The 15,685-nt window shown below is 22.9% G+C and overlaps 1 protein-coding gene across 3 annotated transcripts in view; it reads right to left on the reverse strand.

Annotated features, from left to right (window-relative positions):
- LOC117181398 (vacuolar protein sorting-associated protein 35) overlaps window positions 1-15,685 on the reverse strand; it is a 57,314-nt gene that overhangs the window by 14,031 nt on the left and 27,598 nt on the right. For all 3 annotated transcript variants that reach the window (XM_033374014.1, XM_033374013.1, XM_033374012.1), the window contains 4 exons: window positions 13,066-13,149; window positions 12,706-12,942; window positions 5,704-5,852; window positions 1,821-2,307 (listed from right to left, as the gene is read on the reverse strand). In XM_033374014.1, the coding sequence (XP_033229905.1) occupies window positions 1,821-2,307; window positions 5,704-5,852; window positions 12,706-12,942; window positions 13,066-13,149 (957 nt within the window). The remainder of the gene's footprint in view (window positions 1-1,820; window positions 2,308-5,703; window positions 5,853-12,705; window positions 12,943-13,065; window positions 13,150-15,685) is intronic.

The following is a 15,685-nucleotide window of genomic DNA, read 5'->3' on the forward strand; positions in this document are numbered from 1 at the left end:
TCGAAACTAAATTTTCTTCGTTTCAAATTTAATAAAAAAAATGTGACCCGCTTCCAATTCAGAAAAAAATTGAAAATCACCATTTTTTCTCTACCAACTCAATAGAGATTTTTAAAATAAAAATGATCCTCTTCAAATTCAGTAAAAAAATTATAATATCCTCACTTGCAACTCAATAAAAATATTACGAAAAAGAAATTAGCCTTCGTCCAATTCATAAAATATTGAGAATACAATTTTTTTCTTTCGAACTCGATAAAAATAAAAAATGGCAACTTTCAATTCCGAACAAAAATATATAACTAAAATATTGTCCTTTGCAACTCTGAAAATCTTAAAAAAAATAATTTTCTTTTTCCAATTCAGAAAAAAAAATTAAGATAAAATTCTTCCATTAAATACAATAAAATGGTCAAAAGTAAAAAATGGTCTATTCCAATCCAGAAAAAAACTTCAATTTCATCCCTTCCAACTCAATAAAAATGAAAAAAAAAAATAAACAAGGGCCTCTTCCAATAAAAAATTTGAAAACAAAAATTTGCTTATTTCCAACTCAAGAAAAATTATAAGAATTAAAAATTAAACGCCCTCAAATTCATAAAATATTTAAAACCTAAATTTCCTTCTTTCCATTTCGATAAAAATCTTGTATCCTTCAATTCGAACACAGATTAAATACCAACAGTCATTTGAAATTAACAAAATAATTAAATTTTAAGTTAAAAAAAATTAATGTTCAGCCAAACAGATGAATTTTCAACTAAAAATATTGAATATTCGATTGGAAAAAGTTAAATTTTCAGTTAAAAAAAATTACTTTCATAACAAAAACTAATTTAAAAAAAAATAGTTACAATTTCAAACAAAGGGATGCATTTCCAACTAAAATTGTACATTCTAAACTGGAATAGTTGAATTTTAAACCAGTGAGAGGAATTTTTAATTGAAATTCTGAATCTTTTAAACTGGATTAATTGAATTTTTGATCAAACAGATTAATTTTCAACCAAGAAGATTAATTTATACCCAGAAAGACGAATTTTTAACTAAAAAATATAATTTTTTAACCAAAAACGGAATAATTAAATTTTTAGTATAAAAATTAAAATATCAACGAAACAGATCAATTTTTATATAAAATTATGGAATATTCAACTGGACTAAATGGTACAATTTTCAATTAAAAAACAAAATAATTTTCAACAAAAAAAGAAACATATTTTCAATAAATTCAATTTTCGGCAAAAAAACATTTTCATCAAAATAAAAAACAAGTTGACATGGACATTCAAATTTTCAGTTAAAGCAATTAATTTTCATCTGGAATAGTTGAATTTTATGTCAAAAAGATGAATTTTCAACCATAAAGATTAATTTTCTACAAAAAAGGCGAATTATTCACATAGTACATACATTTTCAAGCAAATAGTTTAATTTCTAAATAAAAAATTTCAATTTTCATTCAAATAGTTGAATTTTCTTACAAAAAAGATATACTTTCAACCAAAAATATAATAGTTAAATTTTCTCTTAGAATTCTAATTCTTAACAGCGAAAAATGGATTTTCATAAGAATGATTAAATTTTCTACTAAAATAGTTGAATTTTAGTTTAAAAAATTGATTTTTAACAAAGTAGTTAAATTTTCAACCAGAGAAAAATTTGAGTATATTATTATTAAATAATAACAAAATCCCGGTTTTTCAGCCAAGTCGCCAGTCTGAATTTCTAAAGATTTAAAAAAATTGCACAATATTTCAATGATTTCAGAAATATTTCTAGAATTTGAATGCTTGGAAAAGAATAATAAAAATACGAACCTCTTCTTTTAAACTTTTGTAGGTGAAAGCGAGTTGATACGCTTGGAAGACAATTGGGGGAAGAGTATATTTTATCCTTTTATTTCCACCAGCACTGAAATGCTTTCTTGCTGCGCTCAAAATCATGTACTGTTGATCAGCAGTTTCGGATTTAAAATGATGAATCAATCTTCCGAGCAATCCTTGTTCCTCGGCAAAATCTTCCGGGTCTTCTTCAACATTTGGTTGATCTGGCTGATCCTGAACCAATGGAGCGACAATAGAAAGAACAGCATCCACTTGCTCCTGAGTGGGAATCAACGTCTCATTTTCAAGAATATTTGTTATCACGTATATCGCCAACATTTTTCTTCCCTCGTAATCAAAATATTCTAGCAATGGCGCAAAATTCTCGAGTTGCAGAACAACTAAGAGGTTCTTGTAATTGTCAACTGGAATTTTTATGAGCCTTGCGAGTTCTCTCGAAACTGCACTGTTATATTCTAATCTGAAAAAAAAAAATCATTCTTATCCATCCAATCCAATCCAATTGAAGTTTTTCCTTGATATATTCCTGACCAATTTTTCATTTTTCCTGATCATTAATATTGAAAGATCAAAATTTTAATCTTGTAATATTTTGAACGTAAAATATTTTATAAACGGTAGAAAGTAATAAAATTTCAGACTAAAATTTAAAAATTTTTAATATTTATATTTTAAGTGAGCACGATTAATTTATAACATAAGAGAAGAATTTTCGATTTAAAAAGACAATTTTTCAACAAAGCAGTTGAATTTTCGACCAAGGAACATTACTTTTTAAGAAAATAGTTAAATTTTCAAAAAAATAATTAAATTTTTAACAAAAGAATTTTATTTTCAACAAAATAGTTGATTTTTTAACTAAATAGTACAATTTTTAACCTACAAAGATTAATTTTTAATAAAATGGTCGAATTTTCAAACAAAAAAGAATAGACTTCAGCCGAAAAACGTTACATTTTCTAATAATCAATTACATTTTTTAGAAGGCAGAATTTTCAATAAAACAAACTCAATCCACGAGGAATAATTGACTGTTTAAATAGAAGTATGTTTAAGAAACCAGTTGAATTTTTTACTAAAAACATTATTTTTCAAGAAAATAATTAAATTTTCAACAAAATAATGCAATTCTCGAGATAATAATTAAATTTTTAACAAAATAATTAATTTTTCAACAAAACAGTTATTTTTTTTAACCAAATAATTTAATGTTTAAGCTACAAAGATTAATTTTCAATCGAATAGTCAAATTTTCAAACAAAAAATTTAAAATTCAACCGAAAACAGTTAAATTTTGAACCAAATGATTGAATTTTTAGAAGACAGTGGAATTTTCAAGAAGAACGAAAATTTCAATCCAGAAGGATGAATTTTCTTTCTAAATAAATGGATGTTTAACAAAACAGTTGAATTTTTGATGAAAAATATTAGTTTTCAAACAAATTATTCAATTTTCAAGAAAAGAGTTGATTTTTTAACCAAATAACAGAATTTTTTAGAAGAGTTCAACAACAAATTTTGAATCCAAAAGGACGAATTATTTATTATTTTTAATAAATTTTTAAATTATTATTTAATTCTAACTTAGTTTATGATAACTTTCTGTTTAAACAAAAACTTCAATTATTATTTATATAATAACATTATTAAACCTAATGATTTTGCAATATATCTATTAATTTAATAATCTTTTATATTATTTAAAAAGATGAGATTTTAAGATCAACTTCAAATAATCGTTCCTGTAACATTGAATAAACCAATTAAAAATGTATTAAAATCATATTTGATTTTAAATTTGTGAATAAATTAAAAAAATGAAATATTAGTATAAAATAATCATAAAAAATTATTAGCATTTATAACATAATATTATTACGCTTTATAATTTTCAAATATAAAAATCTAAAAATATTATTATAAATAAAACGTGAAAATAAATATTTTTTTAATGACTCAATTATGTAAAATTTAGAATTAATATAGCTCTATTATTAAACAGTAAGTAAATTTTGATTACATTACAATAAAATAAAAATTCGATATTATTCAATTTTAATATAACAATAATAAATTATTTTTACAATTAAATCATTAATATAATTAAAACATTGAAATAATAAATTTATTTAATTCTAATATAGTTTATGATAACTTTCTGTTTTAATAAAATTTTCAATGATTATTTATATAATAATATTATTAAACCTAATAATTTCGCAATATATCTATTAATTTAATAATCTTTTATATTATTTAAAAAAATGAGATTTTAAGATCAACTTCAAATAATCGTTCCGATAACACTGAATAAACCAATTAAAAATGTATTAAAATCATATTTGATTTTAAATTTGTGAATAAATTAAAAAAATGAAATATTAGTATAAAATAACCATAAAAAATTATGAGCATTTATAACAATATTATTAAGCTTTATAAATTGCGAATATAAAAATCATGAAAATGTAATTTTAAATAAAACGTGAAAACAAAATATTGTTAATGACTCAATTATGTAAAATTAATTATTAATATAGCTTCAATATTAAATAGCATGTAAATTTTTATTAGATAACCTTAAAGTAAAAATACGGTATTATTTAATTTTCATATAAAAATAATAAGTTATCTTGTCAATTAAATCATTAATATAATTAAAATATGAAAATAATAAATTGAGTTAATTTTAATTTAGTTTATGATAACTTTATGTTTATATAACATTTTTCATTATAATTTATATAATAATATCATAAAACTTATTCACAATATATTTATTAATTTAATCATCTTTTATATTTAGAAAAAAAGGATATGTAAAAATAAACTTTAAATAATTATTCCAGTATCATTGAATATATCAGATAAAAATTCATTAAAATTTTATTTTAAATTTGTAAATAATTTTAAAATATAATATATGATTATATAATGTTATTATGAAAAATGATTATTATGTATACCATATCATTATTAAAATTTTTAAATTATTAAAATTATTAACATTTATAATTTGAAAATATCGAAATTATTAAAATATGTGATTGTGTCAAAATTATTGAAAGTTTAAAGAAATGCATTTTACATGTATTAACAAAATGAATCACAACTAAATTATATAATTTATAGATTACCCCTTATGATAATGTAGAGCATTAAAAAAATTAAAAATAAAATAGATTCTAAGTATATTAATATATTAAGAATGGGATTATGAGAAAAAATGTAAATATTATACATAATAATAATTCATTACAAAATAATAGATGTTATTGAAAGTGAAAATAAACCATGTAAGAAACTCTTCTCCATGTGCAACTAATGGAGGATACGATTTTTTATATATAGGATTGTATTTTTTCCTAAAACTATTTTTAATACCCACTTTTTTTAAATATCATTTTTCAATGTCCGTGTAAAAATATTAAGGGCAATGAACGTTTTTAAAGAATTTTTTCTCCCATACAAAATTTTCATTCGATTCTTTGAAAAAATGTTATATATAATTATTTTTCAGTTATGATTAAGATATTAATTTTCATCAATTATCAATCATATTGTCCCTTCTTTTTTATCCTATTATGTTAGTTAATAGATCCTATGAAATACAACAAATGTTGTATTAATACTGATTGTCTATTTTAATTTAAAAATTACATTAGGATTGCTTATAGGATTTATCAATTTTATTTATTATCCAGGAAGTAGACTTGAAAATTTTAAACAGTGTCACTACCAACTTTCTATCATGAAAAATAAACTAAAATTATATCTGAAGGTACTGTATAAACACAAGTTTAAAATATTTTTATATTACTAAAATAAAAAAAAGTGTTTCAATCAGAAAACTTACTTTTCAACGTTCAATTTCTGGAAAATTTGAACAGTTGTGTGCAGTACTTTATCCACATAATCCACTCTATCCGGATAACATTTGTGTGCTAGATTAATCAAAGCCACTTGGAGCGAAACAATATCTTCCGGCGGCATGTCTTGCCGATTCTGAAAACGAAATGAACATTATTTATCTTCTTAAAATATCTTTACGGCAGTCTGTCGCAGAAATAAATATTTTAATAATCAGGAATGTTCTCTGACCCGATTCAGTTTATCTTCTGATTAAGAAGTGCAACAAAAGAAACTTGAAGCAAAAAGAACATTTTATGATATCTGAGAGTGAAATGAAAATGAAGGCTCCATTTTAAATAAAATATTTCGACTGTTCTCAGACTTAAACTAGACGAGAAAGGAAATTCTTTGTTTATCATGGGAATATCTAGTCGTGTAGTATCCAAATTCATTCATCACTGAACAGTCTCAATATTTTTAATATTAAAAAAAAACATTATCAGGGCTGCTACAAAATTCCAATTTTAAAACTCCCTTACTTTTTCCAGACCAATTTTTTCATTTTCCCTGACTTTTATAATTGTTTTCAGGTATAAAAACAACCTTACACCTAGAAAATCAATAATGTTAATGAAAAAAAGGTTTGCTTATACATATATTTGTTAAAATTTAGAAAAAAGGTGTTTGGTAACATCTTACTATTTCTTATGAGGGTGGTGGGAGATTTTTTAACAAAATAGTTAATTTCTCAACAGAAACGATCAATTTTGAACAAAGAAGATTAATTTTTTACCAAGAAAGACGATTTTCAACAAAATACATGGAGTTTTAACTAAAAACGATACATTATAGGTTAAAAATTATTTTAAAAACAGAAAAAGAAAAAACAACTATCAACAAAATAGTTAAATTTTCAATTAAAGAGATACATTTTCAATCAAAAAATTTATTTTCTACCAATAAAGAAAAATTTTCAATAAAATGCATGAAGTTTGAAATAAAAACGATAAATTCTAGGTTAAAAATGATTTTGAAGGCATAAAAAATGCAGAAAAATAGTTTAATTTTCAATGAAATGGATACATTTTAAACTAAAAAGATCAATTGTGTACCAAGAATGACGAATTTTCAACAAAATACGTAAAGTTTCGACTGAAAACAATAAATTTGAGGTTTATAATTATTTTGAAGAGAAAAAAAATTTTCAGTTAAGTAATTAGATCTCCAATCAAAGAGATACATTTAAAATCAAAAAGATTAAATTGAATTAAAAAAGAAAAAGAATTTTCACCTAAAGAATATAAATTCGAAACTAAAAATGGAATAGTTAAAACTTCAGTTAAAAAAATTAATTTATAACCCGAAAAAAAAAGAATTTTTAACAAAACAGTTAAATATTCTACAAAATAGAATAATATTTCACAATATAGTTGAATTTTCAAACAAGAAGAAGAATTTTTTATCGAAAAAGACGAATTTGTCAATAAAAAATTTTTTTAACAGAAATAGAATAATAGTAAAAAAATTTTCAAACAGGCTGTTCATTTAAAATAAATAATAATTTTCAACCAGAAAGACGAATTTTCAACCAAATAAATTAATTTTTTACTAAAATATCTTACTATCTTTAACCAAAAAAATTAATTTTTAACAAAATAGTGGACTTTACAAACAAGGAGATGAATTTTCCACCCAAAAAGACAAATTTAATGCTGAACAAAAAAGATGTTTCATGAATTTTGAACCAAATAGTAAATAAAAAAAATTAATCTAAATTGTTGAATTTTCATGCCAAAAAGACGATTTTTCCACAAATAGTGGAATTTTCAAATCGAAAATACGACTTTTCCACAGAAAAGTTAATTTTCAACCAAATAGTTAAATTTTCAACCTAAAAACACAAATTTTCAACGAATAGAAATGGTTTTATAATAAAACTTTTTATTAAATAGTTAAGTTTATGAATCAAAAAGATCAGTTTTAAAATCAGCAAAGAGTAATTAAATTTTCATTTAAATTGAATAATTTTCAATAAAAAAGGCATTTTCAACAAAATAATTCAATTTGCAATTAAAAGGATGAACCTTCATGAAAAAATAAAAATAAATTCTTAACGAAAAATATAATAAATCATATTTACACCCAAAAAATATCATAATGTTCAATCAAAAACAGTTGAATTCGGCCAAAAATACCAATTTACGATAAAATTGTTAAATTTTCAACAGAAAAAAAACAATCTTCAATCACGTAGTGGAATTTTAAACCAAAAAGATAATTTTTCTACCAAAAAATTTTTTTTTAACAGAATATATTAATTTACAACCAAATAGTTGAATTTTCAACTGAAGGAGTTTAATTTTTAACCAAATAAAATGTATTCGTAACAAAATAGATAAATTCTTCGCCAAATAGAATTTAAAAAAGAAACTGATCTTTATGCCAAAAATACGAATTTTCTACAAATAGTTTAATTCTCCACCTGAAAAAAAAACAATTTTTTAACGTCAAAGTTAATTTCCAATCAAATAGTGCATTTTTTACGATAATCGTTGAATTTTCTATCCACAAAAGCAAACTTTCAAAGAAAAAGTATGATTTTTTAAGAAAATGGTCGAATTTTGAACAAAATGATAGAATTTTAAGCTACAAGATGAATTGAGCGTAAAAATTGGCTTTCGGTAGAAATTGAAAATCAAATTTTCAATGTTTTACAAAAATAAAAACTTATTCCCGAGGTACGGTCACGTTGAATAAGAATAATAGATGTTTGATACCAAATCATTATTTTTTTTCCATGAAAGTAATTTTTCAACGCCAAAGTTAATTTACAACCAAATAGTGCATTTTGTTTACAAAAATACTTGAATTTTCTACCTAAAAAGACAAATTTTCAACCAAAAAGATCAATTAAACAAAAAAATTCAACGAAATACATACATTTCCAACAAAAAAGTTGAATTTTCAACTAAAGCAGTTAAATTTTTAACCAGTTAAAATGTATTCCTAATAAAATAGATAAATTCCCAGCCAAACAGAATTTTCAACAACAAAAAACAACGTATTTTCATGCCAAAAAGACGAATTTTCTACAAATAGTTGAATTTTCAAATCCCAAAATATAAAAGTTAATTTTTAACCAAATAGTTAAATTTTGTTAACAAAATTCTTGTATTTTTTACGCAAAAAGACAAATTTTCAACCAAAAAGATCAATTGAAAAATGATTTAACAAAATACATACATTTTCAAACAAACAGGTGAAATTTTAACTGAAGGAGTTAAATTTTTAACCAACTAAAATGTATTCTTAATAAAATAGTTAAATTTTCAGCCAAACAGAACTTTCAACAACAAAAAATAATGTATTTTCATGCCAAAAAGACGAATTTTTTACAAATAGTACAATTTTTTCAACCAAAATCCTTGAATTTTTTACCCACAAAAATGAATTTTCAACGAAAAAGTATGATTTTTTCGCAAAATTGTTGAATTTTGAACAAAATGATAAAAATGTTAAACTACAAGATTACATGAATAATAATAATAATACATGCATGATTCCAACAAATCGTTTTTTCCGAAAAAATCATTTTTCAACATCAAAGTTAAGTTTCAACCAAATAGTGAATTTTGTTACTAAAATCCTTGAATTTTCTACCCAAAAAGACAAATTTTCAACCAAAAGGATCAATTTAAAAAAATCAACAAAATGCATACATTTCCAACCAAAAAGTTGAATTTTTAACTGAAGGAGTTTAATTTTTAGCTGACAAAAATGTATTTCTAACAAAACAGTTAAATTCTCAGTCAAGCAGAAGTTTCAACAACGCATTTTCATGCCAGGAAGACTAATTTTCTACAAATAGTTGAGTTTTCAATCCGAAAAGAGAATTTTTCAATATCAAAGTTAATTTTCAACCGAATAGTGATTTTTTTTACCAAAATCGTTGCATTTTTTACCCACAAAAACTAATTTCCAACGAAAAATTATGATTTTTTAACAAAATTGTTGAAGTTTAAACAAAATGATAAAATTTTTAGCTATAAGATTACCACACTCAAAAATAACACAAGATTTAATCTAAAAAATGTAAACAGTTCAGAGTAAATTGTTCAATCATTTCAAGGTTATAGTTTCACAAGTTATAAAAAGCGAATTTCGGTCAGCCTCCTGTCACCGAGTGTTGAAAATGGTCCATGTGCTGAAAGAATAAAAGAGAAATGGTTTCGGTTTTATTTTCAAAGAATAATTTTAAGTTTTAAAGATTTTAAAATGTGGGTTAAAAGAATATGGAAAACTTTGAAACCATTTCTTTTTAATTTTTCAAGATTTACAAACTTGTTTAGATGAACTGAATTTTGACAGGGTGTGAAAAAAGGTTCTCAAAATTCATGGGAAATTTTTAAATGATTGTTTTGTAAGGAATTTCAAGAAAAAATCTTAAAAAGTTCACAGCAAATTTGGATTCATTTCCTAAAATCTTTAAAAAGTATGAAAGATTTTAAAGCAAAATTTTGCAATTTTGCCATATTACATAATTTTCGAAAAAATTTGAGTAAGTTTAAGAGATATTAAGTTTTGAAACGATTAAAAAATAATTAAAACTTGTAAAGATTTTTTAAGACTTTTGTAAAGTTTCACAAAAATGAAAGACATTTTTTCAGGTTCCTAAGAAAAATTAAAATAATTTTTTATTTCGAGAATTTTTCAGAATAAACAAAAAATGCAGGGCAAATTTAAATCATTTTTAAAAATTAGAAGCTTTAGCAGGTCTAACAAGACTAAAAAAAGAATTTTTCTTATATTAGTGTGCAAATTTTAAATAATTTTTTATTTTGAAAACTGAATTTTGAGAGAAAATTGAAAAAGCTTTTTGAACATAAAAAACGATTTTCTAACATTTTAAAAAATAGTTTAGAAGATTTTAAAGTAAAATGTTTCAATTTGGCAAGATTGCAAAATAAAAACGAACAAAAATTGGGTAAAGTCAACAAATATTTAGTAGAATTTAAAAGAATTTTGAAAGTTTTCAAGAGAATAAACAAATTTTTGGTAAATTGATGGGGAAATTAAGAAGATTTTAAGGTCATTTTTTTTTAAATTTGGAATGATATTTGTAAAGTTTGAGAAAAATTCGTGTTAGTTCAAAATATTTTCCGGAATTTAAGACGTTTCAAAGAAATTACAAATATTTGAAAACTCGGAAACATGTTCGAAAATGTATCGAATATTTTTTGATTCCTTCCCAACTTCTAAAAGTTCTCAATATATTTTAAAAGGACTCGAATTTTTCATAATATTTCGTAAGATCCTATATTATGAAAAAAAATCGTTAAAATCTTCTAAATTTTTTTTTGACAAGCCTGAAATATTTAAAAATCTTTTAAATTTTCTCAAGAATCGTATGAAAATTATATTTACATAAATTTAAAACCAAGGTAATAATACTTATTTTCTTGTTCTCAATTCTCAGAATTTAATTTCAGCATTGATTTATTATAGAAGTTTGAAAAATAATTTTAAATTAATTTTAGTGTTGTCAAAGATAAAAAAATATTCGTCAATAGTCTTTCTTTAAGAATGACATACAAATTTGAAAATATTTTAGCTTCGTTACAAAGTCTAATTGATTAAAAAATATCAAATTTAGGAATTCATTATTTCATTGTAATAGAAAACAATATTTTAGGATTTATCATATTCCTTGCTTGTCATCTATAGATATAATCATTATATTTATTATATAGTAGCATTATATTTTAAAATAGCAATATAAAAAAAATAGTTCTTCACTACTATATTCAAAAGTGTTTGAATAGCCGGAAATAACACAAAATAACGTAAAAATGAATAACAAAATTATAAATTAGAAAGTAAAAAAAATTGCCGAATTATAAAATAAATTAATTGTTAAATTCCCATCAATATTTCAATTCCTGAAATTTAATTTTGAGGAAATTTAAAATTTGCCGAAAATAATTAATGAATTATTAATTAATGATTAATTAAATTGTTTGACTTATTTATAATGATATTAATAGCTCATAAATTAATAATCAATTAACTATGTTCAGCAGTTCTAATTATCGAGAATTTAAATATTTGTAAGAATTTAATAATTCGTTTATTTTACAAATCGGTCTTGAAGTCGGTGAATTTTAGTTTCGGATATTTTATTTTTTGTCAATTAAAAATGTTCTCGTTATTTGAAATTTGGAAAATTTTATAATTTGATAATAATATATATTTTTGGCATTTTTTCATTAATTTGAGTATTTTTTATTTATTTTTAAATTATTTTTTATAAGCTCTGAATATCCATGCAATTTTTGGTTTGTTTGAATTATGTCAATTATGCCGCTTTTTCCTAAATTACAGAAAATAATAAGTAATTACATAAGACTTATTTACTACCTGACTCTAAACTATGAAGAAAAAATGATTTTAAAGGGTTTTTCATATTTATTTCGTAATTTTTATGCATTTTTGCTATAGTGCTGCATGGTTTTGTAGAACAAAGTTACTACTAGCGCCGCCGCACGGCCGTTTTTCACCTCTTATTTTCGAGATATAGGAACGTTGAATAAAAATTATGAATTTTCAATACCAAAAAATGATTTCATTCCGAGCAAATCAAAACATAATTTTACGGTATCGCACTATAACTTGACGATTTTTCAAAAAAGGCATAAAAAAAGATTTTTTTTTAAACAATAATAATTTCAAGAAATATCAGTTCTGAAAGAAAGAAAAAATATATTACCACGCCTATACCCTAAAATAAAGTATTAACTGAAATTTAAATCCATTTTTTGTATTAGCTTATTAAAAAGTAAGAATTTGAACAAATCCTTCTAACACATGTTAAATTAATTTTTCTTTAATTTTTAAGCAATAAACCCTTTTTTCGAAAAATTTTGGTTCATCGAAAATTCCCTGACTCTTTCAGGTTTTTTTTTTAATTCCCTGGTCTGTAGCAACCCTGTATTATGAAATTATTTACCTGAATAATGGTAGCAATTTGATCGCTAAATACGTCAAAGAGTTTGACGTCCTGAGGAATTCCTGGTATTTGACTCGGACTTCCTGGACCACCAACTCCTTCTGACCTTTGACTGAAAGCCGCGAGACGGTCTATGAGAGAAATGATGATATTTTTCACATTTACGCCCTTTTCCAGTTCTGCGCAAGATTTTAGAAAGGCGTTCAACGTTTGTAAGTGAAATTCATCCGGGAAGACCTGAAAGATTTTTTTCGAAATTCAACAGTATTCAGATTAAAAATATAAAATATATAACAGAATAAGCAATATAAGAGAATATAAAATATATAAATAAAATAAAAATAAAATAGTAAATATTACCTGAATTATACACTCCATGAGATATTCCTGAGCTATCGCGTCTCTGCAACTAACGACTTGTTCCAAAATCCCTGGCAGTACCAGCTGAAAATGGATTAATTTTATTATTATTTTTGTCTCTTTTAGATATTTATTTTCTTGTGAAACTTTTTTTTTAAAGATTGCAGTACAAATCTAGGTAAGAAAAAAAACCGGAATTTTTCATGAGCGAAAAAAAATGTTGTAAAATCAGTAATAATATTGAAAAAGGAAACACAAGTAAACTTCCAAGTTGAAGAGTTGCTGAATTAAGGCCACAAACTGGACTATGCACGGAAGCGAATTGCGATAAAAATTAATCGTAGTTTAATTTAAAAATAAAAACCTACTCCCGAGATATTGAGTTTCTAAATGCAAGTGAAAAAGGTTTTATTTAAAAAAGTTGGAAATATCAAGTAAATGGTTAACAACAAAAGTTTGAACAAAAAAATTAATTTGAGACCAAATAGTTGCATTTAAAACCAAATAGTTGAATTTTCAAGCAAAAGAGCTGAATTTTGAACCGAATAGTTGAATTTTCAAACCATAAGGACGAATTTTCAACTAAATGGTAGACTTTGAAAAGAGAAAAAAATAAATTTCGTCCAGAAAAATTTGCATTTTTAACCAAATAATTAAATCCTCTAGCCAAAAAACCGAATTGTGTAGAAGACTGTTGAATTTTCTAAGAAAAACTTTTCTACCAAAGAATATGAATTTTCAATCCAGAAAGAATGAGTTTTCTGTCAAAAATGACAAATTTTCAAGAAAGCATTAAAATTTTTCAACAGAAAAAAATATTGTATTTTCACCAAATAATTCCACATGAAACAAAATCATTAAATTTGTTTACAAAATAGTTGAATATGTAATCGTGAATTTAAATTTTTAACGATAACTAAATTAATTATCAAGCAAAGTTTCATCTGCAGCTCAATAATTGCATTTTCAATTAAAAGGGACGAATTTTTTACAAAATTGTTGAATTTACAAACCTAAAAATATAAATTATCAACCAAAAAAATGAAGTTGAAAATTTATATTTTCGGTTTTCAACTAGTTTATAGAAAATTCGTCTTTTTATTGGCATTAAAATTCCAAATTTTAAATGACATTTTTTTTGTTTATTGAATGAAAAATCTTTCATGATAGAAAATTCGTATTTTTGGTTTAAAAATCCATCTGTTCGTTGAAATGTCATGTTTTTTGGCTAAAAATGTAAATGCTTGATTGAAAACAAATCTTTTTTTGATCAAGGATTAGATTAGATTTATTTAATATTTGGTGCTACATAGCAGTTTTACAGCTACCTCTGCCTTACACTTACAGGATGGCCGTTTTAATCGAAGAAAAAAATTCCCAGTCATTTCTCGGTTTTTTCCCCGATTCGCAAACATTTTTCATGGACAATAAAATTTTTAAAATCAAACTAGATTCTAAACATTTTTCCATATAAAGTAATAAACAATAAACAACAAATTAAAGCATTTAAAATGGAAATAGTCTAAATTAAATAATCAAGCAATGAACTTAAAAAAATTTTAAATTAAATTATTTTAAGTAATTTTAAATTACACATTAAAAATTGAAAAATTATTTTTTCAAGTTAAAAGTTGTTAAATTATTTTAATTTTAAATAGTCTAGGCATCCTTTAAAAGATTAAAAATTTTATTTCAAAATCTTGAAAAATGTAGAAGTGGTTTAAAATTTTTCCAAATTCAAAGTCATTTTTGAATTTTTTTTCGGAACTTTTAAATATATTTCAAAATGAATTGAATTTTTTCTACAACTTTTAGAAAATCCTGCAAATTTAAAAAAAAAAATATTTTGAATTTATAAATAATAATAGAGCACTTATTATTTGTAAAAATATTAGAGTAATTTTAAGAGATATTTAGAAGTCTTAAAACGATTCGAATTAAATTTAGAACTTGAAATAATTTCAAATACTTACAGCTAAATTTAAAATAAAATGTAGATTTTTGCAGATTTCAAACCAAAAATTTAGAATTTTTTTAAGGACTGTGAAAGACCTCAAAAGAATAAAAAATTTTCTTAAGATTCTTAGAAAAATGGAAAATAAATTTTCAGAAATTATTGTAACAGAAAGTTTAAGAAGATTTTAAGAGATTTCAAAAATTATCAAAGAACAAGAAAGATTTTAAGGATTTTTTTTAATTTGCAGGATTTTCAAAAGTTGTAGGAAAAATTCGATTAACTTTAAAATATATTTAGAAGTTCTGAAAAAATGTTGACACACTTCGTTTTTAATTGTTGGAAAAATAATGTTTGACCTAAAAATTGAACTATTCTATTTTTGGTTAAAAATGTTTTTTTTTAGTTAAAAATGCATGTATTTTGTAGAAAATTAATTAATTTGGTTGAAAATTTAACTATTTTGTTGAAAATTAGTTTCTTTTTTTTTTGGTTAAAATGTATTTTTTTTAACTGAAAATATTACCATTCCAACTGCTTTGTAGGAAATCCATATTTTTGACATTAAGGGCATGTGACACAGCTAAATACCTATATTACCGACCTCACTTTATTAGTTGACTGAATGTTTTTTTGAACCTAAGAACTTTTTTTGTAAATAAAATA

The sequence above is a fragment of the Belonocnema kinseyi genome, chromosome 10, assembly GCF_010883055.1.
Source record: "Belonocnema kinseyi isolate 2016_QV_RU_SX_M_011 chromosome 10, B_treatae_v1, whole genome shotgun sequence".
Classification (NCBI taxonomy): domain Eukaryota; kingdom Metazoa; phylum Arthropoda; class Insecta; order Hymenoptera; family Cynipidae; genus Belonocnema; species Belonocnema kinseyi.